The 21,943-nt window shown below is 44.9% G+C and overlaps 1 protein-coding gene across 2 annotated transcripts in view; it reads left to right on the top strand.

Annotated features, from left to right (window-relative positions):
• Positions 1-21,943, top strand: part of btbd11b (BTB (POZ) domain containing 11b) — a 132,922-nt gene that overhangs the window by 76,032 nt on the left and 34,947 nt on the right. Inside the window, exon 2 of one of the 2 annotated variants that reach the window (XM_068050221.1) lies at positions 7,748-7,888. In XM_068050221.1, the coding sequence (XP_067906322.1) occupies positions 7,748-7,888 (141 nt within the window). Of the gene's footprint in view, positions 1-7,719; positions 7,889-21,943 lie in introns of both variants that reach the window. The other variant, XM_068050222.1, reaches the window with a different exon arrangement.

Here is a 21,943-nt window from a genome sequence, read left to right on the forward strand (position 1 = left end):
TTATGTTTATAAAGATAGAAAAGAGTAATTCACCTGCAAATCGCCACATATTCTGCCCCAGTCAGTGATATCAGTCCATCTAGACTTGCATCAGCTTCCAGTTGGCAATGTACCTTATGAAACAAACAAATTGCCATTTCTGAAACATTCCAAATTGGATCTGGAATATTCTTTCAGACCACACTTGTACCGTGTTAGCTTTCTGAGCCTGTTGGCAGCAATGTCAGCTAGTCATGCAATCTTCCATAATTCTATAATAACCTGCAATACATGCATTGTCACACTGATGGAAGGAGAAATTATAAGCTATAAAATGAACTGTTGAATTGATCTTAAAATGGAAACCTTTTGCTGCAAAACATGATGGAGTTAAGAGGTCAGGTGACCTCTCCTGTACTGTGAATAAACATGGTAACTGCTGGAACTCTGAACAGATCGTCAAGTCTGGTCAAGTGTTGAAGGAAGTATTAGAAATGTAAATGGCCCATTCAATGTTAATGGCTACCCCTCTTCAACAAGTTGGGCTAACGATGGCTTTGCAGACATGGAGACTTGAAACTCAATCTCAGGATAAAGGGTGTGTAAAAATACCATGTTATCAAGATGGCATAGAGATGAGCAACATCCAAACCCATTGTCTAACAAGGCCACACCAGCAAATACCAGTTATGAAAACACAATAGGCGAAAAACTTGGGTCACCTGACACGTTTTTAATAGACATTTTTTGGTGAAAAGCGGAAAGCCAGAAGCTGGAAGGAAGGGAGAGGCCCATCCCAGCAGGAAGGAGTACCCTGCCAGGATAAAAAATGACCTTTGAAACTCCCGAACTGAGAAATGGAAATGGGATCTTCGTCATTGACTTGTGACTGAAATTTGGCCAAAGAGGTCTGCAACCAAAGCATCCGTCCACCTGAAACTTTCCCAAGTTTGACATCAGTGAACCGGGAAAAAGGAAAAAAAAGCCTGCACCATTTAAAAAATTTTCCCAGGGAAATAAACAAGGTTTCGTAACAAACTCTTTTTAAAATCATCAAACCTGAATGCGTGCTATCTTTTAATCGTTATCGTTTCTTGTGTGTGTGCATGTATGTGAGAGAGAGAGTGGGTGAGGTTGCAAATATTTTGGGTATTGTTTAATAAACATTTATCTTTCTTTAAACCTACGGAAAAAAAACTGTCATTTGTCTGTTTATTGATCATTAAAGCTCTCAAGGTTTAAAACGCATTTCTAATAAAAATGTTGTCTTCAGTCAGTTGAGAGGTGAAAAAGGGAAACCACTCCAATCATTTCTCACCTGTCCATAACCGTGCAAAAATCAAACTGCTTCATACCCCACAATAAGACGAGATCCCTTCATCGAAGTGTTGGGCAAAGCTTTGTTGACAAACTAAAGCACTGTATAAACTTGTCAAGCATATCATTTTCCTTGAAATTTCATGAATGTGATTCACCACATGTTGAGACAAACCAGTTTAAAATGCTCACTGAGAGTGCGAAGCATTTTGAGAAAATTTGCACAGAGGGTTGTTGGAGCTTGTAATGTTTTGCCCCAGGGAATGGTTGAGGCAGAGGTCATGACATCTTCTAATGCAAAAGGAGATAAATATTTGAAGCGGAGAAATGTACAGGGCTATGGGGAGAGATCAGGACACTGGGATTAGTTTGGGATTCATACAGGACTATGGGGAGATAGTGGGACACTGGAATTAGTTTGGGATTCATACAGGACTATGGGGAGATAGTGGGACTCTGGGATTAGTTTGGGATTCATACAGGGCTATGGGGAGATAGCGGGACACTGGGATTAGTTTGGGATTTGTACAAGGCTATGGGGAGATAGTGGGACTCTGGTATTAGTTTGGGATTCACACAGGACTATGGGAAGACAGCGGGGCACTGGTATTAGTTCGGGATTCACGCAGCACTATGGGGAGAGAACAGGGCACTGGGATTAGTTTTGGATTCACACAGGACTATGGGGAGAGAACAGGGCACTGGGATTAGTTTTGGATTCACACAGGACTATGGGGAGAGAGCGGGGCACTGGGGTTAGTTTGGGATTCACACAGGACTATGGGGAGATAGTGGGACTCTGGGATTAGTTTGGGATTCATACAGGACTATGGGGAGAGAACAGGGCACTGTTATTAGTTTGGGATTCACACAAGACTATGGGGAGAGAACAGGGCACTGGGGTTAGTTTGGGATTCACACAGGACTATGGGGAGATAGTGGGACTCTGGGATTAGTTTGGGATTCATACAGGACTATGGGGAGAGAACTGGGCACTGGTATTAGTTTGGGATTCACACAAGACTATGGGGAGAGAACAGGGCACTGGGATTAGTTTTGGATTCACACAGGACTATGGGGAGAGAACAGGGCACTGGGGTTAGTTTTGGATTCACACAGGACTATGGGGAGAGAGCGGGGCACTGGGATTAGTTTGGGATTCACACAGGATTATGGGGAGAGAGCAGGGCACTGGGGTTAGTTTGGGATTCACACAGGACTATGGGGAGAGAGCGGGGCACTGGGATTAGTTTGGGATTCACACAGGATTATGGGGAGAGAGCAGGGCACTGGGGTTAGTTTGGGATTCACACAGGACTATGGGGAGAGAACAGGGCACTGTTATTAGTTTGGGATTCACACAGGATTATAGGGAGAGAGCGGGGCACTGGGGTTAGTTTGGGATTCACACAGGACTATGGGGAGAGAACAGGGCACTGTTATTAGTTTGGGATTCACACAGGATTATGGGGAGAGAGCGGGGCACTGGGGTTAGTTTGGGATTCACACAGGACTATGGGGAGATAGTGGGACTCTGGGATTAGTTTGGGATTCATACAGGACTATGGGGAGAGAACTGGGCACTGGTATTAGTTTGGGATTCACACAGGACTATGGGGAGATAGTGGGACTCTGGGATTAGTTTGGGATTCATACAAGACTATGGGGAGAGAACAGGGCACTGGGATTAGTTTTGGATTCACACAGGACTATGGGGAGAGAACAGGGCACTGTTATTAGTTTGGGATTCACACAGGATTATGGGGAGAGAGCGGGGCACTGGGGTTAGTTTGGGATTCACACAGGACTATGGGGAGATAGTGGGACTCTGGGATTAGTTTGGGATTCATACAGGACTATGGGGAGAGAACTGGGCACTGGGGTTAGTTTGGGATTCACACAAGACTATGGGGAGAGAACAGGGCACTGGGATTAGTTTTGGATTCACACAGGACTATGGGGAGAGAACAGGGCACTGGGATTAGTTTTGGATTCACACAGGACTATGGGGAGAGAACAGGGCACTGGGGTTAGTTTGGGATTCACACAGGACTATGGGGAGAGAACAGGGCACTGGGGTTAGTTTGGGATTCACACAGGACTATGGGGAGAGAACAGGGCACTGGGATTAGTTTTGGATTCACACAGGACTATGGGGAGAGAACAGGGCACTGGGGTTAGTTTGGGATTCACACAGGACTATGGGGAGAGAACAGGGCACTGGGATTAGTTTTGGATTCACACAGGACTATGGGGAGAGAACAGGGCACTGGGGTTAGTTTGGGATTCACACAAGACTATGGGGAGAGAACAGGGCACTGGGATTAGTTTTGGATTCACACAGGACTATGGGGAGAGAACAGGGCACTGGGATTAGTTTTGGATTCACACAGGACTATGGGGAGAGAACAGGGCACTGTTATTAGTTTGGGATTCACACAGGATTATGGGGAGAGAGCGGGGCACTGGGGTTAGTTTGGGATTCACACAGGACTATGGGGAGATAGTGGGACTCTGGGATTAGTTTGGGATTCATACAGGACTATGGGGAGAGAACAGGGCACTGTTATTAGTTTGGGATTCAAACAGGACTATGGGGGAGAGAGTGGGGCACTGGGGTTAGTTTGGGATTCACACAGGACTATGGGGAGAGAACAGGGCACTGGGGTTAGTTTGGGATTCACACAGGACTATGGGGAGAGAACAGGGCACTGGGGTTAGTTTGGGATTCACACAAGACTATGGGGAGAGAACAGGGCACTGGGATTAGTTTTGGATTCACACAGGACTATGGGGAGAGAACAGGGCACTGTTATTAGTTTGGGATTCACACAGGATTATGGGGAGAGAGCGGGGCACTGGGGTTAGTTTGGGATTCACACAGGACTATGGGGAGATAGTGGGACTCTGGGATTAGTTTGGGATTCATACAGGACTATGGGGAGAGAACAGGGCACTGTTATTAGTTTGGGATTCAAACAGGACTATGGGGGAGAGAGTGGGGCACTGGGGTTAGTTTGGGATTCACACAGGACTATGGGGAGAGAGCGGGGCACTGGTATTAGTTCGGGATTCACGCAGGACTATGAGGAGAGAACTGGGCACTGGGATTAGTTTTGGATTCACACAGGACTATGGGGAGAGAGCGGGGCACTGAGGTTAGTTTGGGATTCATGCAGGACTATGGGGAGAGAACAGGGCACTGTTAATAGTTTGGGATTGACCCAGGACTATGGGGAGAGAGCAGGACACTGTTATTAGTTTGGGATTCACACAGGACTATGGGGAGAGAACAGGGCACTGGGGTTAGTTTGGGATTCATATACTACTATGAGGAGATAGCGGGAAACTGGGATGAGTTTGGGATTGATGCAGGGCTATGGGGAGAGAGCGGGGCAGTGGGATTAGTTTGGGATTGATACAGGGCTACGGGAAGACAGAAGGGCAGTGGGAGTAGTTTGGGATTGCTCTTGAAAAGATGTAGCACAGACATAAAACACCCTCGTTGCTGTAAACTTGTTTTGGCTCTGTGTGCATAGGTAGCGTGATAGTTTAGTCCATTGGGAGGGAAGGATTGAATGGGGCATGACCGTGAGAGAAATATTGAGGAAATCCCTGATTCTGGTTTCACATCCATCTAGCTGAGAGTTCACAGCCAGGGTCAGCACTAGAGTTTAGCTGTGTGGCTCAGAATGTCGTCATCCTGGTGTAACAGCTACATTCCACCTTTGGGTACCAGAGTTTACCCATCTTCAAGCCTACACACAGCATTCTCATGGGCTTGGGGCTTATCAGGAAAGGCAAAGGATTTTCTCCAGAGGGAGGAAGGGAATGTTAATGGGTGGGCCATCCGAGTTCTCGGTACCTTCCAGTGTCCAGGCACTGGTGAGGGGTGTGTGGGGTGGGGGAGGAGGGGAAGCTGTTGGTGTGCTGGCAGGTTAGCACCAAGGACGTTGACTATGGTAGAGGACAAAAGAGGTTTAACAAGCGAGAAAGTGGCACAACACAAATATCAAAGGTTGTCATTACTTATTGACCTGAATTATTTCAATCAGCAGCCACAAATTATTGTGCTCTCATTTTAAAACAGATTGAAAACTGCCTTTATTAAACATGAGGCTCTTATTGTGCCCTGTCAGTGGAGTTGAAGGAGAAATGTCACTATTTACAGAATTTTGCAGGTTTTGAGTGAGGGCTGGCTACAAGACTTGGCTCCTGGTTTATGACTTTGTAAATTCGTTCAGGGGAGAAAACCTGCAATGAAATAAAATCAGCAATTTTCTAAAACATGGCCCTGAGAAAGAGCTGCAAGTTTATTAAATTAATGGAAGCAACTATTGCTTTTGTCTGAATTATACTATTAGGAGCTTTCAAGCCTTAACAATTACCATTCAGGTGTTAGAGAATGTAATGGGGTGTTACTTCCACACACCAGGTATGATAGCAGCAGGAGTTCATTAATCTGAATGATGTAAAGCCAAGAACAGCTGGAGACAATAAACTGGATATCAGGACAGTCCAGAAGGAATCTGAGAGTTAATGGTATAATGAGAATCATGTTCTTATTTGACGTGTGTTATTGTCCAGTGAGGTTTGTTTGTCTTCTCAGGCCTGTGGCAGTGTCACTGTGAACACACCTGTGATCCAAACCTGTCCAAACCCTCCTAACCGTTCACCTGGACATGACCTCAATCCAAACCCCCCCTCACTCAGACCTCAATCCAAACCCCTCCTCACCCAGACCTCAATCCAAACCCCTCCTCACCCAGACCTCAATCCAAACCCCCCCTCACCCAGACCTCAATCCAAACCCACTTCACCCAGACCTCAATCCAAACCCACCTCACCCAGACCTCAATCCAAACCCCCCTCACCCAGACCTCAATCCAAACCCCCTTCACCCAGACCTCAATCCAAACCCCCTTCACCCAGACCTCAATCCAAACCCCCCTCACCCAGACCTCAATCCCTTCACCCAGACCTCAATCCAAACCCTCCTCTCACCCAGACCTCAATCCAAACCCCCTCACCCAGACCTCAGTCCAAACCCCCTTCACCCAGACCTCAATCCAAACCCCCCTCACCCAGACCTCAATCCCTTCACCCAGACCTCAATCCAAACCCCCCTCTCACCCAGACCTCAATCCAAACCCCCTCACTCAGACCTCAATCCAAACCCCCTCACCCAGACCTCAGTCCAAACCCCCTTCACCCAGACCTCAATCCAAACCCACTTCACCCAGACCTCAATCCAAACCCACTTCACCCAGACCTCAATCCAAACCCACCTCACCCAGACCTCAATCCAAACCCACCTCACCCAGACCTCAATCCAAACCCCTCCTCACCCAGACCTCAATCCAAACCCCTCCTCACCCAAACCTCAATCCAAACCCACCTCACCCAGACCTCAATCCAAACCCACCTCACCCAGACCTCAATCCAAACCCACCTCACCCAGACCTCAATCCAAACCCACCTCACCCAGACCTCAATCCAAACCCCCCTCACCCAGACCTCAATCCAAACCCCCTTCACCCAGACCTCAATCCAAACCCCCCTCACCCAGACCTCAATCCCTTCACCCAGACCTCAATCCAAACCCCCCTCTCACCCAGACCTCAATCCAAACCCCCTCACCCAGACCTCAGTCCAAACCCCCTTCACCCAGACCTCAATCCAAACCCCCTTCACCCAGACCTCAATCCAAACCTCCTTCACCCAGACCTCAATCCAAACCCCCCTCTCACCCAGACCTCAATCCAAACCCCTTCACCCAGACCTCAATCCAAACCCCCTTCACCCAGACCTCACTCCAAACCTCCTCACCCAGACCTCAATCCAAACCCCCCTCTCACCCAGACCTCAATCCAAACCCCCTTCACCCAGACCTCAATCCAAACCCCCTTCACCCAGACCTCAATCCAAACCCCCTTCACCCAGACCTCACTCCAAACCCCCTTCACCCAGACCTCAGTCCAAACCCCCCCTCCTCACCAAACCTCAATCCAAACTCCGTCACCCGAACCTGAGTCCAAACCTGGATGGGGTCTTAATCTGAATGCACTCTATCGGGTCTGGGCTCCAGCAAATGGGAAGTGTGCAGAGTTAACACATTTTACTCAAGACGTTCTCATATTTTTTATGATGGGGTGAAGGGGCTGGGATTTTACCTCCTTTGAGCTGAATTGCTTGAATTTTGCCTAATGTCATGTACAATCAAGCTGTGATAGAGAGACATGTTAATACCATTGAGTGAAACTCCATCTAAAGAGGGAGATGAACAGATGCTGGTTTATCATAGAGACATTGAATTTTTATTAAGCATGTTCTTTCGTACAGGATATTAAAGCTTTCTTAAAATGATAATATAATGGAAATAGTCTGTTGTTAACTGCCGATAAATGATGTCTTGTGTTTCAGTCCTTTCCACAAATTGGTTTTACTCTAGGAATCCTGAGCCTGCCTGAGAGTTTGAACCTGAACAGTGAGATGAGCAAGTCCGAAGGAGTTCCAACACACAGTCAGTCCGAGCTCCGAGCTATTGAGCAGTCATTACTGGTTACCCGCGTGGGAAGCATCGCTGAACTCAGTAAGGAAAGAATTTAATCATTCAAGCATTTCTAACTTTCCACACCACCACAGTCTACTGCACAAGTGTGTTTACAGTGCTTTATTCTCTGCGATGTCATTAATTTTTATTTTTATTTAGAGATACAGCACTGAAACAGACCCTTCGGCCCACCAAGTCTGTGCCGACCAACAACCACCCATTTATAGTAATCCTACATTAACCCCATATTCTCTACCACATCCTCACCATTCTCCTACCACCTACTTACACTAGGGGCAATTTACAATGGCCAATTTACCTATCAACCTGCAAGTCTTTGGCTGTGGGAGGAAACCGGAGCACCCGGTAGAAACCCACGCGGTCACAGGGAGAACTTGCAAACTCCGCACAGGCAGTACCCAGAACTGAACCCGGGTCGCTGGAGCTGTGAGGCTGCGGTGCAAACCACTGTGCCACCCAATGCAAACATTCCTTTCGCATTGAGCCTCCATATTGCTGAATACCTCTGGAATCTTCCTGGGAGATATGAACATTTGAGCTGGGTTTTTCACAAACACAGGGATTCCTCTTTGCATTTGCAGTGTCTGAAGATGTCACAGCAACTGCTCAAACACCAGATCTTCATAATCACGTTAATTGTCATTTTGTTTGCTCTGTTGATGTGGAAGGAATGGTTGATGTCTAAATAGCCCTTGGGTCATTTCAGAGACAACTGGGTACCACACGGGGGAGATATTTGGATCTCTCTGGATTAAGATGGGGCAAATTATCTTGTGACCATCCCAGTATGTTTCACTGCCAAGTGCAGTGACTGAAGGAGTAAATGGGGTTGAGGTGCAGATCAGCCATGATCTAATCGAATGATAAACAGGTTCAAGGAGCTGAATGGCCTCCTCCTGCTCCTACCTTCCTAAGAAAGAATGGCGTCCCTCAGGCCTCAGAGTTGGGATGAATGCTTATATGATCTTGACGTAGGTATGGTGGGTGGGGACGCTAAAAGTTTCAGATGGCACAAAATTATGGAGCCTAAATATCAGTGGAGAGGATTGTAAGGGACTTCAGGAAGCTAGAGCCAGGTTAGTCAACCAGATCGTTAGACGTTGAATTAAATTTAATGGAAAAATGTGAAATAATACATTTTGAGAGGATGATTAAAGAAAAGAAAAATGCATTAAATGATAAAACTTTAAAAAGAGTTGAGTAGCAGAAATATGCAAACATTTCAAAGTGGAAGGACTAATTGATGAAGTTGTTTAAAAAAAATCCAAGGTTTTATAAAGAGGGGCACAGAATTGAAAAGCAAAGAGATAACATTAAACCTGTACATGTCACTGGTTAGGTCTCTATTGGAAAGCTGTGTCCAGTTTTGGGCACCTTCCTTTAGAAAGGGTGTCAAGACCAGGCAGAAGAGATTTTACTGAGATGATCCCACGGACGAAAGGGTTTAGTAAGGAGGAGCGGCGAGGAGATCTGATAGAGGTGTTCAAGATCATGAAGAGTTTTGATCAGGCAGTTAGAATAAAAAAACGACTTCTACATTAGTAAGGGAGGATCTCTGATCGAAAGAACAAAATGTGGAATCTATTTGAGTGGAGCTAAGAAACAGCAAGGGGCAGCAAACATTGGTAGGAGTTGTTTATAGGTCACCAAACAGTAATGGTAGTGTGGGGCATGGTATTAATCAGGAGATTAGAGAAGCATGTACCATGGGTAATACAGTAATCATGGGTGATTTCAGTCTGCATATAGACTGGGTAAACCTAATGAGCACTAATACTGTGGAGGATGTGTTTTTGGAGTGTGTTAGGGATGGTTTTCTAGAGCAGTATGTTGAGGAATTGACTAGACAACAGGCTATTTTAGATCTAGTATTATGTAATGAGAAAGGGCTAATTAATAATCTTTTTGTAAAAGAACCTTTAGGGATGAGTGGCCATAATATGATAGAATTTTACATTATGTTTGAAAGTGAGGTACTTTAATCTGAAGCCAGGGTGTTAAATTTGAACAAAGGAAATTATGAAGGTATGAGGGGCAAATTGGCTGAGATGGATTGGGAAAATACATTAAAAGGTATGACAGTACATAGGCAATGGATAGTCTTTAAAGAAATATTACATAGTTTTCAGCAACTATACATTCCTTCAAGGCACAAAAACCCCAAAAGAAAAGTCAATTAACTGTGGATAACAAAGGAAGTTAAGGATTGCATAAGATTAAAAGGAAAGGCCTATTAAATTGCCAGAAATAGTAGTAAACCTGAGGATTGGGAGGATTTTAGAATACAGCAAAGGAGGATGAAGAAACTGATAAAGGGAGAATAGAATATGAATGGAAGCTAGCAAAAAATATAAAAACAGACTGTAAAAGCTTCTACAGGTATGGAAAAAGGAAACATTTGGCTAAGACAAATGTGGGTCCATTACAGGCCGGGTCAGGAGAATTTATAATGGGGAATAGAGAAATGGCAAAGAAGCTAAATGATTACTTTGTATCTGTCTTCACTGAGGAAGATACAAGAAATCTCCCAGAATTAGAGATCCAAGGGATTAAGGGGAATGAGGAATTGAAGGAAATTAGTATTAGTAAAAAGGTTGTATTGGAGATGAATTAAAAATGGGGCTGAATTACAGACCTGTTAGCCTTATATCAGTCGTTGGGAAAATGCTAGAATCTATTGTAAAGGATGTGATAAATGGACACTTGGATAATAATGATCTGATTAAGCATAGTCAACATGAATTTATGAATGGGAAATCATGTTTGACAACCTGTTGGAGTTATTTGAGGATGTTACTAACAAAATTGATAAAGGGGAGTTGATGGACGTGGTATACTTGGGTTTTCAGAAGGCTTTTGATAAGGTCCCCCACAGGTTGGTTAGCAAAATTAAAGCACATGGGATAGGAGGTAATATACTGGCATGGATTAAGGATTGGTTTACAGGCAGAAAGCAGAGATTGGAATAAACGGGTCATTCTCACGTTGGCAGGCTGTGACTAGTGGGGTACCGCAGGGATCAGTGCTTGGGCCCCAGCTGTTCGCAATATATATCAATGATTTGGATGTGGGGACCATAGAGTCATAGAGAAATACAGCACTGAAACAGGCCCTTTGGCCCACCGAGTCTGTGCCGACTATCAACTCCCCATTTATACTAATCCTACATTAATCCCATATTCTCTACCACATCCCCACCATCCCTCAATTCTCCTACCACCTACCTACACTAGGGGCAATTTTACAATGGCCAATTTACCTATCAACCTGCAAGTCTTAGGCTGTGGGAGGAAACCAGAGCACCCGGCGGAAATCCACATGGTCACAGGGAGAACTTGCAAACTCCGCACAGGCAGTACCCAGAACCGAACCCAGGTCGCTGGAGCTGTAAGACAAATGTAATATTTCCAAGTTCACGGATGACACAAAACTAGATGGGAATGTGTGTTGTGAGGAAGATGCAAAGCGACTTCAAGGGGATTTGGACAGACTTAGTGAGTGGGCAAGAACATGGCAGATGGAATATAATGTGGAAAAATGTGAGGTTATCCACTTTGGTAGGAGGAATAGATGTGCAGAGTATTTCTTAAATGGTAAGAGAGTAGAAAGTGTAGATGTACAAAGGGACCTAGGTGGCCTTGCCAATAAGTCACTGAAAGCTAACATGCAGGTGCAGCAAGCAATTAGGAAGGCTAATGGTATACTAGCCTTTATCGCAAGAGGATTTGAGCACAGGAATAGTGAAGTCTTGCTTCAATTGGATAGAACCTTGGTTCGACCACACAGAGTACTGTGTGCAGTTTTGGTCCCCTTACCTCAGGAAGGTTATTACTGCCATAGAGGGAGTGCAACGAAGGTTCACCAGACTTGTTCCTGGGCTGGCAGGACTCTCCTATGAAGGAGGCAGAGATGAGGAGAAATTTCTTTACTCAGAGGATTGTGAATCTTTGGAATTCTCTACCCCAGAGGACTGTGGAAGCTCAGTCATTGAATATGTTTCAAGCAGAGATTGACAGGTTCCTAAATACACATGACATAAAGGGATATGGGGATAGTGTGGGGAAAAAGGCATTGAAGTGGATGATCAGCCATGATCATATTGAATAGTGGGGCAGGCTCGATGGGCTGAATGGCCTGCTCCTGCTCCTATGTTCCTCTGTACTAATTGGTGAGTCTGTGACTAGAGGGCATGAACATTAGATCAGCAGTGAGAGAGGTTAGGAGAATTTTTTTTTTAAACAGTAGGTTATTGGGACATGGAATTTCCGGCCAAAGCAGGGGTGGAAGCAGAATCCAGAACAACTTTTAAAAGGGAAGTGGATAAATATGTAAAAAAACAAGATTGCAAATAAAATATGGGAAAATAAGGGGATAGCTTTTGTCGAGAACCGGCATGACCACAATGGGCTGAATGGCCTCCATCTGTGCTATAAAATCCTATGTGGGGAAAGAGTGCAGCCAACTTACACGTAGTAAGGTTCTGCAATCAGCAGTGAAATGTGTGACCGCTTAATCTGATTGATGATGTCTAAAGGAAATCTGTGTAACAGGACACTAAGGGACTCCTGCTATTCTTCAAACTGTGTCACAGGATCTTTAAACTTCCACTGAACCCTGGCAGTGCCCATGTTTAACATCTCGTCCTGCCACCCCCTCCCTCACTACTCATCCTTGGAGCAGGGCTTAAAGCTACAGCTGTCTAACCCAGGGGTGAGAGTGCCTACTATTGAGCTAAGCTGGCATTATTGTGTTAATTTTTAAAATTCTTTCATGGGATGCGGGTGTCGCTGGCAAAGCCAGCATTTGTTGTTCATCCCTAATTGCCCTTGACAACTGAGTGGTTCGCTAGGCCATTTCAGAGGGCAGTTAAGGGTCAACCACATTGCTGTGGGTCTGGAGTCTCATGTAGGCCAGACCGGGTAAGGACGGCAGATTTCCTTCCCTGAAGGACATTAGCGAACCAGATGGATTTTTACAACAATCGATGATAGTTTCATGGCACTATTACATTCATGTATCCAAACACCTCAGCAACACATAGATTTCTTCCTATGCTCCTTGCACACGCAGGCTATTAGTGAGGGCACCAGTTTCACCCAGTGGGTCGACTTGAGGCCCAGGAAATATACCATTATTCACTTCACAAGGATGCTTGTCAGTCTGTCACATGCAGTCTGCTGGCTTTTGCTGCCTACTTTAGCTCATTCTTGTTTCCCCATTTCCAACGGGAAAAAAAATCACCATTTCCTGACATTGGCGATTAAAAGATGGTTTGCACAATCTATTCTCAGCCATTGTTCCAGTTTCCATGCTCGACGCATCTGCATTTGCACACACAAAGGGAACAGCTGGAGAAAGATGGCATAGCTTCAGTCACTTTGGCAAGCAAGGCTTACTCTGTTGGAAGGAGACAGTCAAACTGATCGCTGAACCTTGGCCGATTCCAAACTTATGTAAACCCAAACTGACCCTTCCCTTCAAAATACATACAAAAGGTGAGCCAAGTCCATTAATATCTTAGTGAATCATCTACCACCACTCCCGGTATTTGTTTATCTATGTCTCCATCGCAATACTTCATTAATCTCTCTTGCCTTTGGACAGTCCAGTGTCATTTAAGATGAATGAATGATCATAGTCATTCCGTTGTGTAGTGCTGACGGAATGTGTCTGTGCTGTCACTGCTCCGTGCTGTAGGATTGCAGGACTGGCTGGTCGTTAAGCCAAACCCAACTGCTTGGCAATAGCAGCAAAGCTGCTGGAACTCTATCTCAGTGTTCTCACACATTCCCACCTGAGAGTGTATACCTCTGCTTCTGCTGCCTGTGGCACTGTCCCCAGTAGCTCAGTGCATGCAGGTGACCATCATTCACTCAGCCAGTGTGGTCAGAGCACACACTGAGACTTGGGAGAACCCTGAGTTACCCATCAACTGTACTGACCCAGTGTTCCTACCTGATCCAGCAATCACCAGGATTAATTTAATGAGGCATATTACAGGTGACGTGACTGCACCTTGTTGTGAGACCACACCTGGAGTGCTGTGCACAGTTTTGGTCTCTGATGGCAGGATATACTTGCGTGAGAAGGGTTGCAATGAAGGTGCACCGGAGTGACTCCTGGAATGACCGGGTTATCTTATGAGGAGAGATTGAGTAGAATGGGCTTCTACTGTCTGGAGTTTAGAAGGATGAGAGGTGATCTCATTATCCTAGACCCAACCATCTTCAGCTGCATCTTCAATGACCTTCCCTCCAACATAAGGTCAGAAGTGGGGATGTTCGCTGATGATTGCACAATGTTCAGCACCATTCACGACTCCTCAGATACTGAAGCAGTCTGTGCTCACATAAAGCAAGGTCTAGACAATATCCAGGCTTGGGCTGATAAGTGGCAAGTGCCAGGCACTGACCATCTCCAACAAGAGAGAATCTAACCATCTCCCCTTAATGTTCAATGGCATTACCATCGCTGAATTACCACCATCTTCATCCTGGGGGTTACCATTGACCAGAAACTGAACTGAACAGCCATAGAAATGCTGTGGCTACAAGAGCAGGTCAGAGGCTAGGAATTCGGCAGCGAGTAACTCAATTCCTAACTCCCCAAAGCCTGTCCACCATCTACAAGGCACAAGTCAACAGTGTGATGGAATACTCTTCACTTGCCTGGATGGGTGCAGCTCCAACAACACTCAAGAAGCTAGTCACCATCCAGGATGAAGCAGCCTGCTTGATCGGTACCATATTCACTGCCTCCATCACCGACACACAGTGGCAGCAGTGTGTACCATCTACAAGATGCACTGCAGCAATGCACCAAGGCTCCTTCAACAGCAGCTTCAAAACCTGCAAGTTCTACCACCTAGAAGGACAAGGGCAGCAGATACATGGGAACACCACCACCTGCAAGTTCCCCTCCAAATCACACCCCATCCGGACTTGGAACTATATCGCCATTCCTTCACTGTCGCTGGGTCAAAATCCTGGAACTCCCTTCCTAACAGCACTGTGGGTGTACCTACCCCAAATGGTCTGCAGCAGTTCAAGAAGGCAGCTCACCACCACCTTCTCGCGGGCAATTGGATGGGCAATAAATGCTGACCTTGCCAGCGACACTCACATTTAAAAATGAATAAAAACCCCCCCACAAAATTCTAAAATAAAAGCAAAATACTGCGGATGCTGGAAATCTGAAATAAAAACAAGAAATGCTGGAACCACTCAGCAGGTCTGGCAGCATCTGTGAAAAGAGAAGCAGAGTTCTCTGCTTCTCTTTCCACAGATGCTGCCAGACCTGCTGAGTGGTTCCAGCATTTCTTGTTTTTACCCCACAAAATTCTGCTTGACAGGGTAGATGTTGCGAGGATGTTTCTCCTGGCTGGACAGTCTAGAACTAGGGAGCTTGGGATAAGGGGCCACCATTTAGGACTGAGCTGAGGAGAAATGTCTTCACTTCAAGGGTTATGAACCTTTGGAATTCTCTACCCCAGAGAGCTGTGGATGCTCAGCTGTTGAGTATATTCAATAGATTTTTGAACTCGAAAGGATATGAGTAGCAGGCATGAAGGTTGAGAATCAGCCATGATCTTACTGAATGGTGGAGCAGGCTCGAGGGGCCATACGACTCTGGATGGTGAGGGAGCCCAAATCCTTCATACATTGTGAGCAACAGATGTTTATTGGTGTGTACAGGATCTCATTATGCATGAACATTCCATTGTGTTCTTATGAGATGAATAATTCTTCGTCATAAATCTAATTGGGAATGCCCTGCCATATTTTGTTGCCTTTTCCCATTAAGTTACTGCAAACAAACAATCTCTCTCAGTCCTGTGTCACCTCTGTTACTACCAGTTGTGGCTCATCTCACCCCGTGGCCTCCATCCTTCACCCTTGTAAATCGCAGCAGAGGGTCCTTGATTTCACAGCATTGCATGGCTCCTGCTTGTTTGGCTGCTGGCTAAAAGGCAGCTTGTTTTACTGAATTCCAAGGTTAAATCTTCCAAGATGTTACAGAAAAAAGTCTGTAAACACTTTTAACAATTGCTATTCATAAATAAAAACCCTCTGTTTTGGAAAGATTTCATTATTAGACTAGCAAATTTCACCATCTGCCATGGTGGGATTCGAACCCATGTCCCCAGAGCATTAGCCGAGGCATCTGGATTACTAGTCCAGTGACATTACACTACACCACCACCTCCCCATTCACTCAATCTATCAATGTCTGGAATTTAATGCTGTCATCGACGTTGTTTCTCATACTTTGTGGCCATTGGCAAACTGGGATATATGGCTCTGTATTGCATTATCTAAGTCAGTAGTGACTACAGCGAATAATGAGACACTGGCTCCCAATTGTTGGAAAGGCATTTGAGGGAACCCTGAGGGAAGAGGAAGTGGGAAGAGGGAGTGTGTTGTGCAGTCACCAAGAACAGCTCTGTTAGTATCTCCAAAGGGCTACCACCACCTGCCCCCATCCGGGGGTATGAGGTGAAAATATGGAGGGGAGAAGGGGGCTGTTGACTTTGTCTGACAGTAATTAATGTCAAAAGAATGCATGCGGAGAAAGTCAAAGGTGAGGAAATGCCTTTCTGCCGAAGAGATTGTCCTCCTGGTATTCAAACTCATCCAATTTTTTGACATTCGTTTCTGGGATGTGGGTGTCACTGGCCAGGCCAGCATTTGTTCCCCATCCCTAATTGCCCTTGAGAAGATGGTGGTGAGTTTACCTAGTGTCCAACTCACACAGCAATATCTAAACTCTTAATGCACATCTTTAAACTATAGAAATCAGGGTCAAAGTTTGATATTTAGATTTCTTTCAGCAGTATGTTCAAGATCAAAGCATTCTGGACAGTTAAATGGCAAATTAACTTCTAACACAGATAAATGTGAGTTGATGCACTTTGGTAGGAAAAACAGAAACATCACCTACACCTTAGAAAATAAACTGAATGGGGTATATTAGCAAAGTAATACAGATGAACAAAGCATTAAAAGCAACATCGCATGTCAGCAAAGCAATTAAAAATGCTACCAAACACTGGAATTTATTTCTAGTGGTTTAGAATTCAAAAGGAGTGCAGTTACGTTGAACTTGTATAGGATCCTGGTCAGGCTGCACTACAGGTGCCGGGCACATTTCTGCTCTCCAAACGATAAAGGACATAGCAGCACTGGAGAAAGTGCAAAAAAAAGATTTACGTGGATGGTACCAGAACTGTGAGAATACAGCTATTGGGAAAGATTGAAAAGGTTGGAGCTTTTTTCTTGAGAAAAGAGAAGGTTTCGAGGTGACCTGACTGAGGTCTTTAAAATTATGAATGGGTTGGACAGGGTAGATGTGGAGAGAATGTTTCCACTTGTGGGAGAATCCAAAACTAGAGGCCATAAATACAAAATAGTTACTGATAAATCCAAAAGGGAAATAAGGAGAAATTTCTTTATGCAGAGTGGTTAGAATGTGGGACACGCTACCACAGGAAGTGATTGAAGTAAATAGCTTAGACATTTTCAAAAGGAAACTAGACGAGTACATGAGAGAAAAGGGAAAAGAAAGATATGCTGAAAGGCTGAGATGAGGCAGTTGGACTGGAAGGAGACTCGTGTAGCCAGCACAGACCAGTTGGGTCGAATGGCCTGTTTCTGTGTTGTATATTTTATGTAATTTGGCTATGCTACTGGATCAGTAATCCTGTAACCTGGACTGGTGATCTAAACAATGTGATATAGTCGGGATTACGGAGACATGGCTGCAGGGTGACCAGGGATGGAAAATGAACATCCAGGGGTATTCAGTATTTAGGAAAGACAGACAAAAAGTAAAAGGTGGTGGAGTTGCATTGCTGATTAAACAGGAAATTAGAGATGCATACGATAAAGGAACATCTGTAATTATGGGTGGCTTTAATCTGCATATAGATTGGGCAAATCAAATTAGTCACAATACCATAGAGGAGGAATTCATGGAGTGTATACGGGATGGTTTTCTGGACCAATACGTTGAGGAACCAACTAGAGAACAGGCCATCCTAGCCTGGGTATTGCATAATGAGAGAGGAATAATTGACAATCTAGTTGTGCGAGACCCCTTGGGGATGAGCAACCATAATATGATAGAATTCCTCATCAAGGTGGAGAGTGACGTAGTCGATTCTGAGACTAGGGTCCTGAATCTTAATAAAGGAAACTACGAAGGTATGAGGCATGAGTTGGCCATGATAGATTGGGAAACGTTACTTAAAGGGATGACGGTGGATAGGCAATGGCAAACATTCAAAGAGCGCATGGATGAACTGCAACAATTGTTTATTCCTGTCCAGCGCAAAAGTAAAATGGGAAAGGTAGACAAACCATGGCTTACAAGGGAAATTAGGAACAGCATTAGATCCAAGGAAGAGGCATATAAATTCACCAGAAAAAACAATAGACCTGAGGATTGGGAGCAGTTTAGAATTCAGCAAAGGAGGACCAAGGTATTGATTAAGAAGAGGAAAATAGAGTATGAGAGTAAGCTTGCGGGGAACATAAAAACTGACTGTAAAAGTTTCTATAGGTATGTGAAGAGAAAAAGATTGGTGAAGACAAATGTAGGTCCCTTACTGTCAGAAACAGGGGAATTTATTATGGGGAACAAAGAAATGGCTGACCAACTAAATGCATACTTTGGTTCTGTCTTCACAAAGGAAGACACAAATTACATATCAGAAATGTTGGGGAACACAGGGTTTAGTGAGAGAGAGGAACTGAAAGAAATCAGTATTAGTAGAGAAATGGTATTGGGGGAAATTGATGAGATTGAAGGCCAATAAATCCCCAGGGCCTGATAATCTACATCCCAGAGTACTTAAGGAAGTAGCCCTAGAAATAGTGGATGCATTGTTGGTCATCTTCCAAGATTCTATAGACTCTGGAACAGTTCCTACAGATTGGAGGGTAGCTAATGTAACCCCACTATTTAAAAAGGGGGGGTGGAAAAAAAAGCAGGGAATTATAGACCAGTCAGCCTGATGGTAGTGGGGAAAATTCTAGAGTCCATTATCAAAGATTTTATAGCAGAGCACTTGGAGAACAGTGGTAGAATCGGACAGAGTCAGCATGGATTTACGAAAGGGAAATCATGCTTGACAAATCTACTAGAATTCTTCGAGGATGTAACTAGTAGAGTTGATGAGGGGGAGCCAGTGGATGTGGTTTATTTGGACTTTCAGAAGGCTTTCAACAAAGTCCCACATAAGAGATTAGCATGTAAAATTAAAGCGCATGGGATTGGGGGTAGTGTATTGCGATGGATAGAAAATTGGCAGACAGGAAACAAAGAGGAGGAATAAACGGGTCTTTTTCCGAATGTTAGGCAGTCACTAGTGGGATTGGTGCTAGGACCCCAGCTATTCACAATATATATTAATGATTTAGATTTTTTTTTAAATTTCCAAAATATACTTTATTCATAAAAATCTGTAATAATTACATTACCAGTTTCAAACAGCACCAAGTCAAAAAATACAAACAGTGCAAAGGAGGTCCATTTTCTTCATTACAATCATGAGTTGCCTCACAGCCCTTCCATTTCACATTTGTCATGCCAATTACATTTTTACATTTTACAGCAAATGAAAATTTTCCCGATACAGTTCGAGGGGTTTCCCATGGATCCAGCCCCTCAGTTCAGTTTAGTTTAGTTTAGAGATACAGCACTGAAACAGGCCCTTCGGCCCACCGAGTCTGTGCTGACCATCAACCACCCATTTATACTAATCCTACACTAATTCTATATTCCTACCACATCCCCACCTGTCCCTATATTTCCCTACCACCGACCTATACTAGGGGCAATTTATAATGGCCAATTTACCGATCAACCTGCAAGTCTTTGGCATGTGGGAGGAAACCGGAGCACCCGGAGGAAACCCACGCAGACACAGGGAGAACTTACACTGTGGTCTTTCCCCATTGAGCCTTTGCTGTGGCTGCCCCAAGCTTTAGTGCGTCCCTCAGCACGTAGTCCTGGACCTTGGAATGTGCCAGTCTGCAACATTCGGTGGTGGACAACTCTTTGCACTGGAAGACCAGCAAGTTTCGGGCAGACCAAAACGCGTCTTTCACCGAATTGATAGTCCTCCAGCAACAGTTGATGTTTGTCTCGGTGTGCGTCCCTGGGAACAGCCCGTAGAGCACAGACTCCTGTGTTACAGAGCTGCTTGGGATGAACCTTGACAAAAACCACTGCATATCTTTCCACACTGCTTTGCAAAGACACATTCCAGGAGGAGGTGGGCAACCGTCTCTTCCCCACCACAGCCACCGTGGGGGCATTGTGCGGAGTGGGCAAGACTTCGGGCGTGCAGGAAGGATCTGGCGGGGAGGGCTCTTCTCACCACCAGCCAAGCTACATCTTGGTGCTTGTTTGAAAGTTCTGGTGATTATTAATGATTTAGATGAGGGAACTAAATGTAATATCTCCAAATTTGCAGATGACACAAAACTGGGTGGGAGGGTGAGTTGTGAGGAGGATGCAGAGAGGCTTCAGGGTGATTTGGACAAGTTGAGTGAGTGGGCAAATGCATGGAAGATGCAGCATAACGTGGATAAATGTGAGGTTATCCACTTCGGTAGCATAAACAGGAAGGCAGATTATTATCTGAACGGCTATAAACTGAGAGAGGGGAATATGCAGCGAGACATGGGTGTTCCTGTACACCAGTCGCTGAAGGTAAGCATGCAGGTGCAACAGGCGGTAAAAAAGGCAAATGGTATGTCGGCCTTCATCGCGAGAGGTTTCGAGTACAGGAGCAGGGATGTCTTGCTGCAATTATACAGGGCCTTGGTGAGGCCACACCTGTGTGCAGTTTTGGTCTCCTTATCTGAGGAAGGATGTTCTTGCTATAGAGGGAGTGCAGCGAAGGTTTACCAGACTGATTCCTGGGATGGTGGGACTGACGTATGAGGAGAGATTGAGTCAGTTAGGATTATGTTCGCTGGAGTTCAGAAGAGTGAGGGGGGGGGATCTCATAGAAACCTATAAAATTCTAACAGGACTTGACAGGGTAGATGCAGGAAGGATGTTCCCGATGGTGGGGGAGTCCAGAACCAGAGCTCATAGTCTAAGGATACGGGGTAAACCTTTCAGGACAGAGATGAGGAAAAATTTCTTCACCCAGAGAATGGTGAACCTGTGGAATTCGCGACCACAGAAAGCAGTTGAGGCCAAAACATTGTATGTTTTCAAGAAGGAGTTAGATATAGCTCTTGGGTTTAAAGGGATCAAAGGATATGTGGCGAAAGCGGGAACAGGTTACTGAGTTGGATGTTCAGCCATGATCATAATGAATGGCGGAGCAGGCTCGAAGGGCTGAATGGCCTACTCCTGCTCCTATTTTCTATGTTTCTAATTCAACCCCACCAGGGCAGTTTGAGAATTTTAATTCCCTTTAAAAAAAAATGTGGAAATTAAAATCGGATCTCAGCAAAAGTGACCAAGAAGCTGTTGGATTGTCATAAAAACCCAACTGGTTCACCAGTGTCCCTGAGGGAAGGAAACCTGCCGTCCTGACCCGGTCTGGGCCTTTATGTGACTCCAGTGCCACACCAACGTGGTTGATTCTTAAATGATCTCTGAGTTGACCGAGCAAGACACTCAGTTGCATCATAGTGTTGCCCGCCGTTTAAGAACAATGCAGTTCACAACCATGTTCTCAAGGGCAATTAGGGATGGGCAATTAATGCTGGTCTTGCCAGCGATGCTCACATCCCAAGAATGAATAAAACTCCTTGAGTTGTCAGTATGTGAGTTGTGTGTTTAGCGTCTGACTCAATATGTGTATTTGGTGTGATAAATGCCTTTAATTAGCGGTTTATATTTCGACGAACATCTGTGAGAATTTAAATTGTCAGTTGCCAAATTGTCCATGTGTTTTAGGGATTGAAACATCTGTAAACCATTTTGATACGGGCAAGAATTCTAGGCAGAATTTTCTGAAAATAGACATTGAGGGGGAGAGGTGATGGATGCTCTGATCTTTAGTGAGAAAACAATTAACCCATGAAACCACAGTCCACATCTGACATT

The sequence above is a fragment of the Heterodontus francisci genome, chromosome 18 (assembly GCF_036365525.1).
Source record: "Heterodontus francisci isolate sHetFra1 chromosome 18, sHetFra1.hap1, whole genome shotgun sequence".
Lineage (NCBI taxonomy): Eukaryota > Metazoa > Chordata > Chondrichthyes > Heterodontiformes > Heterodontidae > Heterodontus > Heterodontus francisci.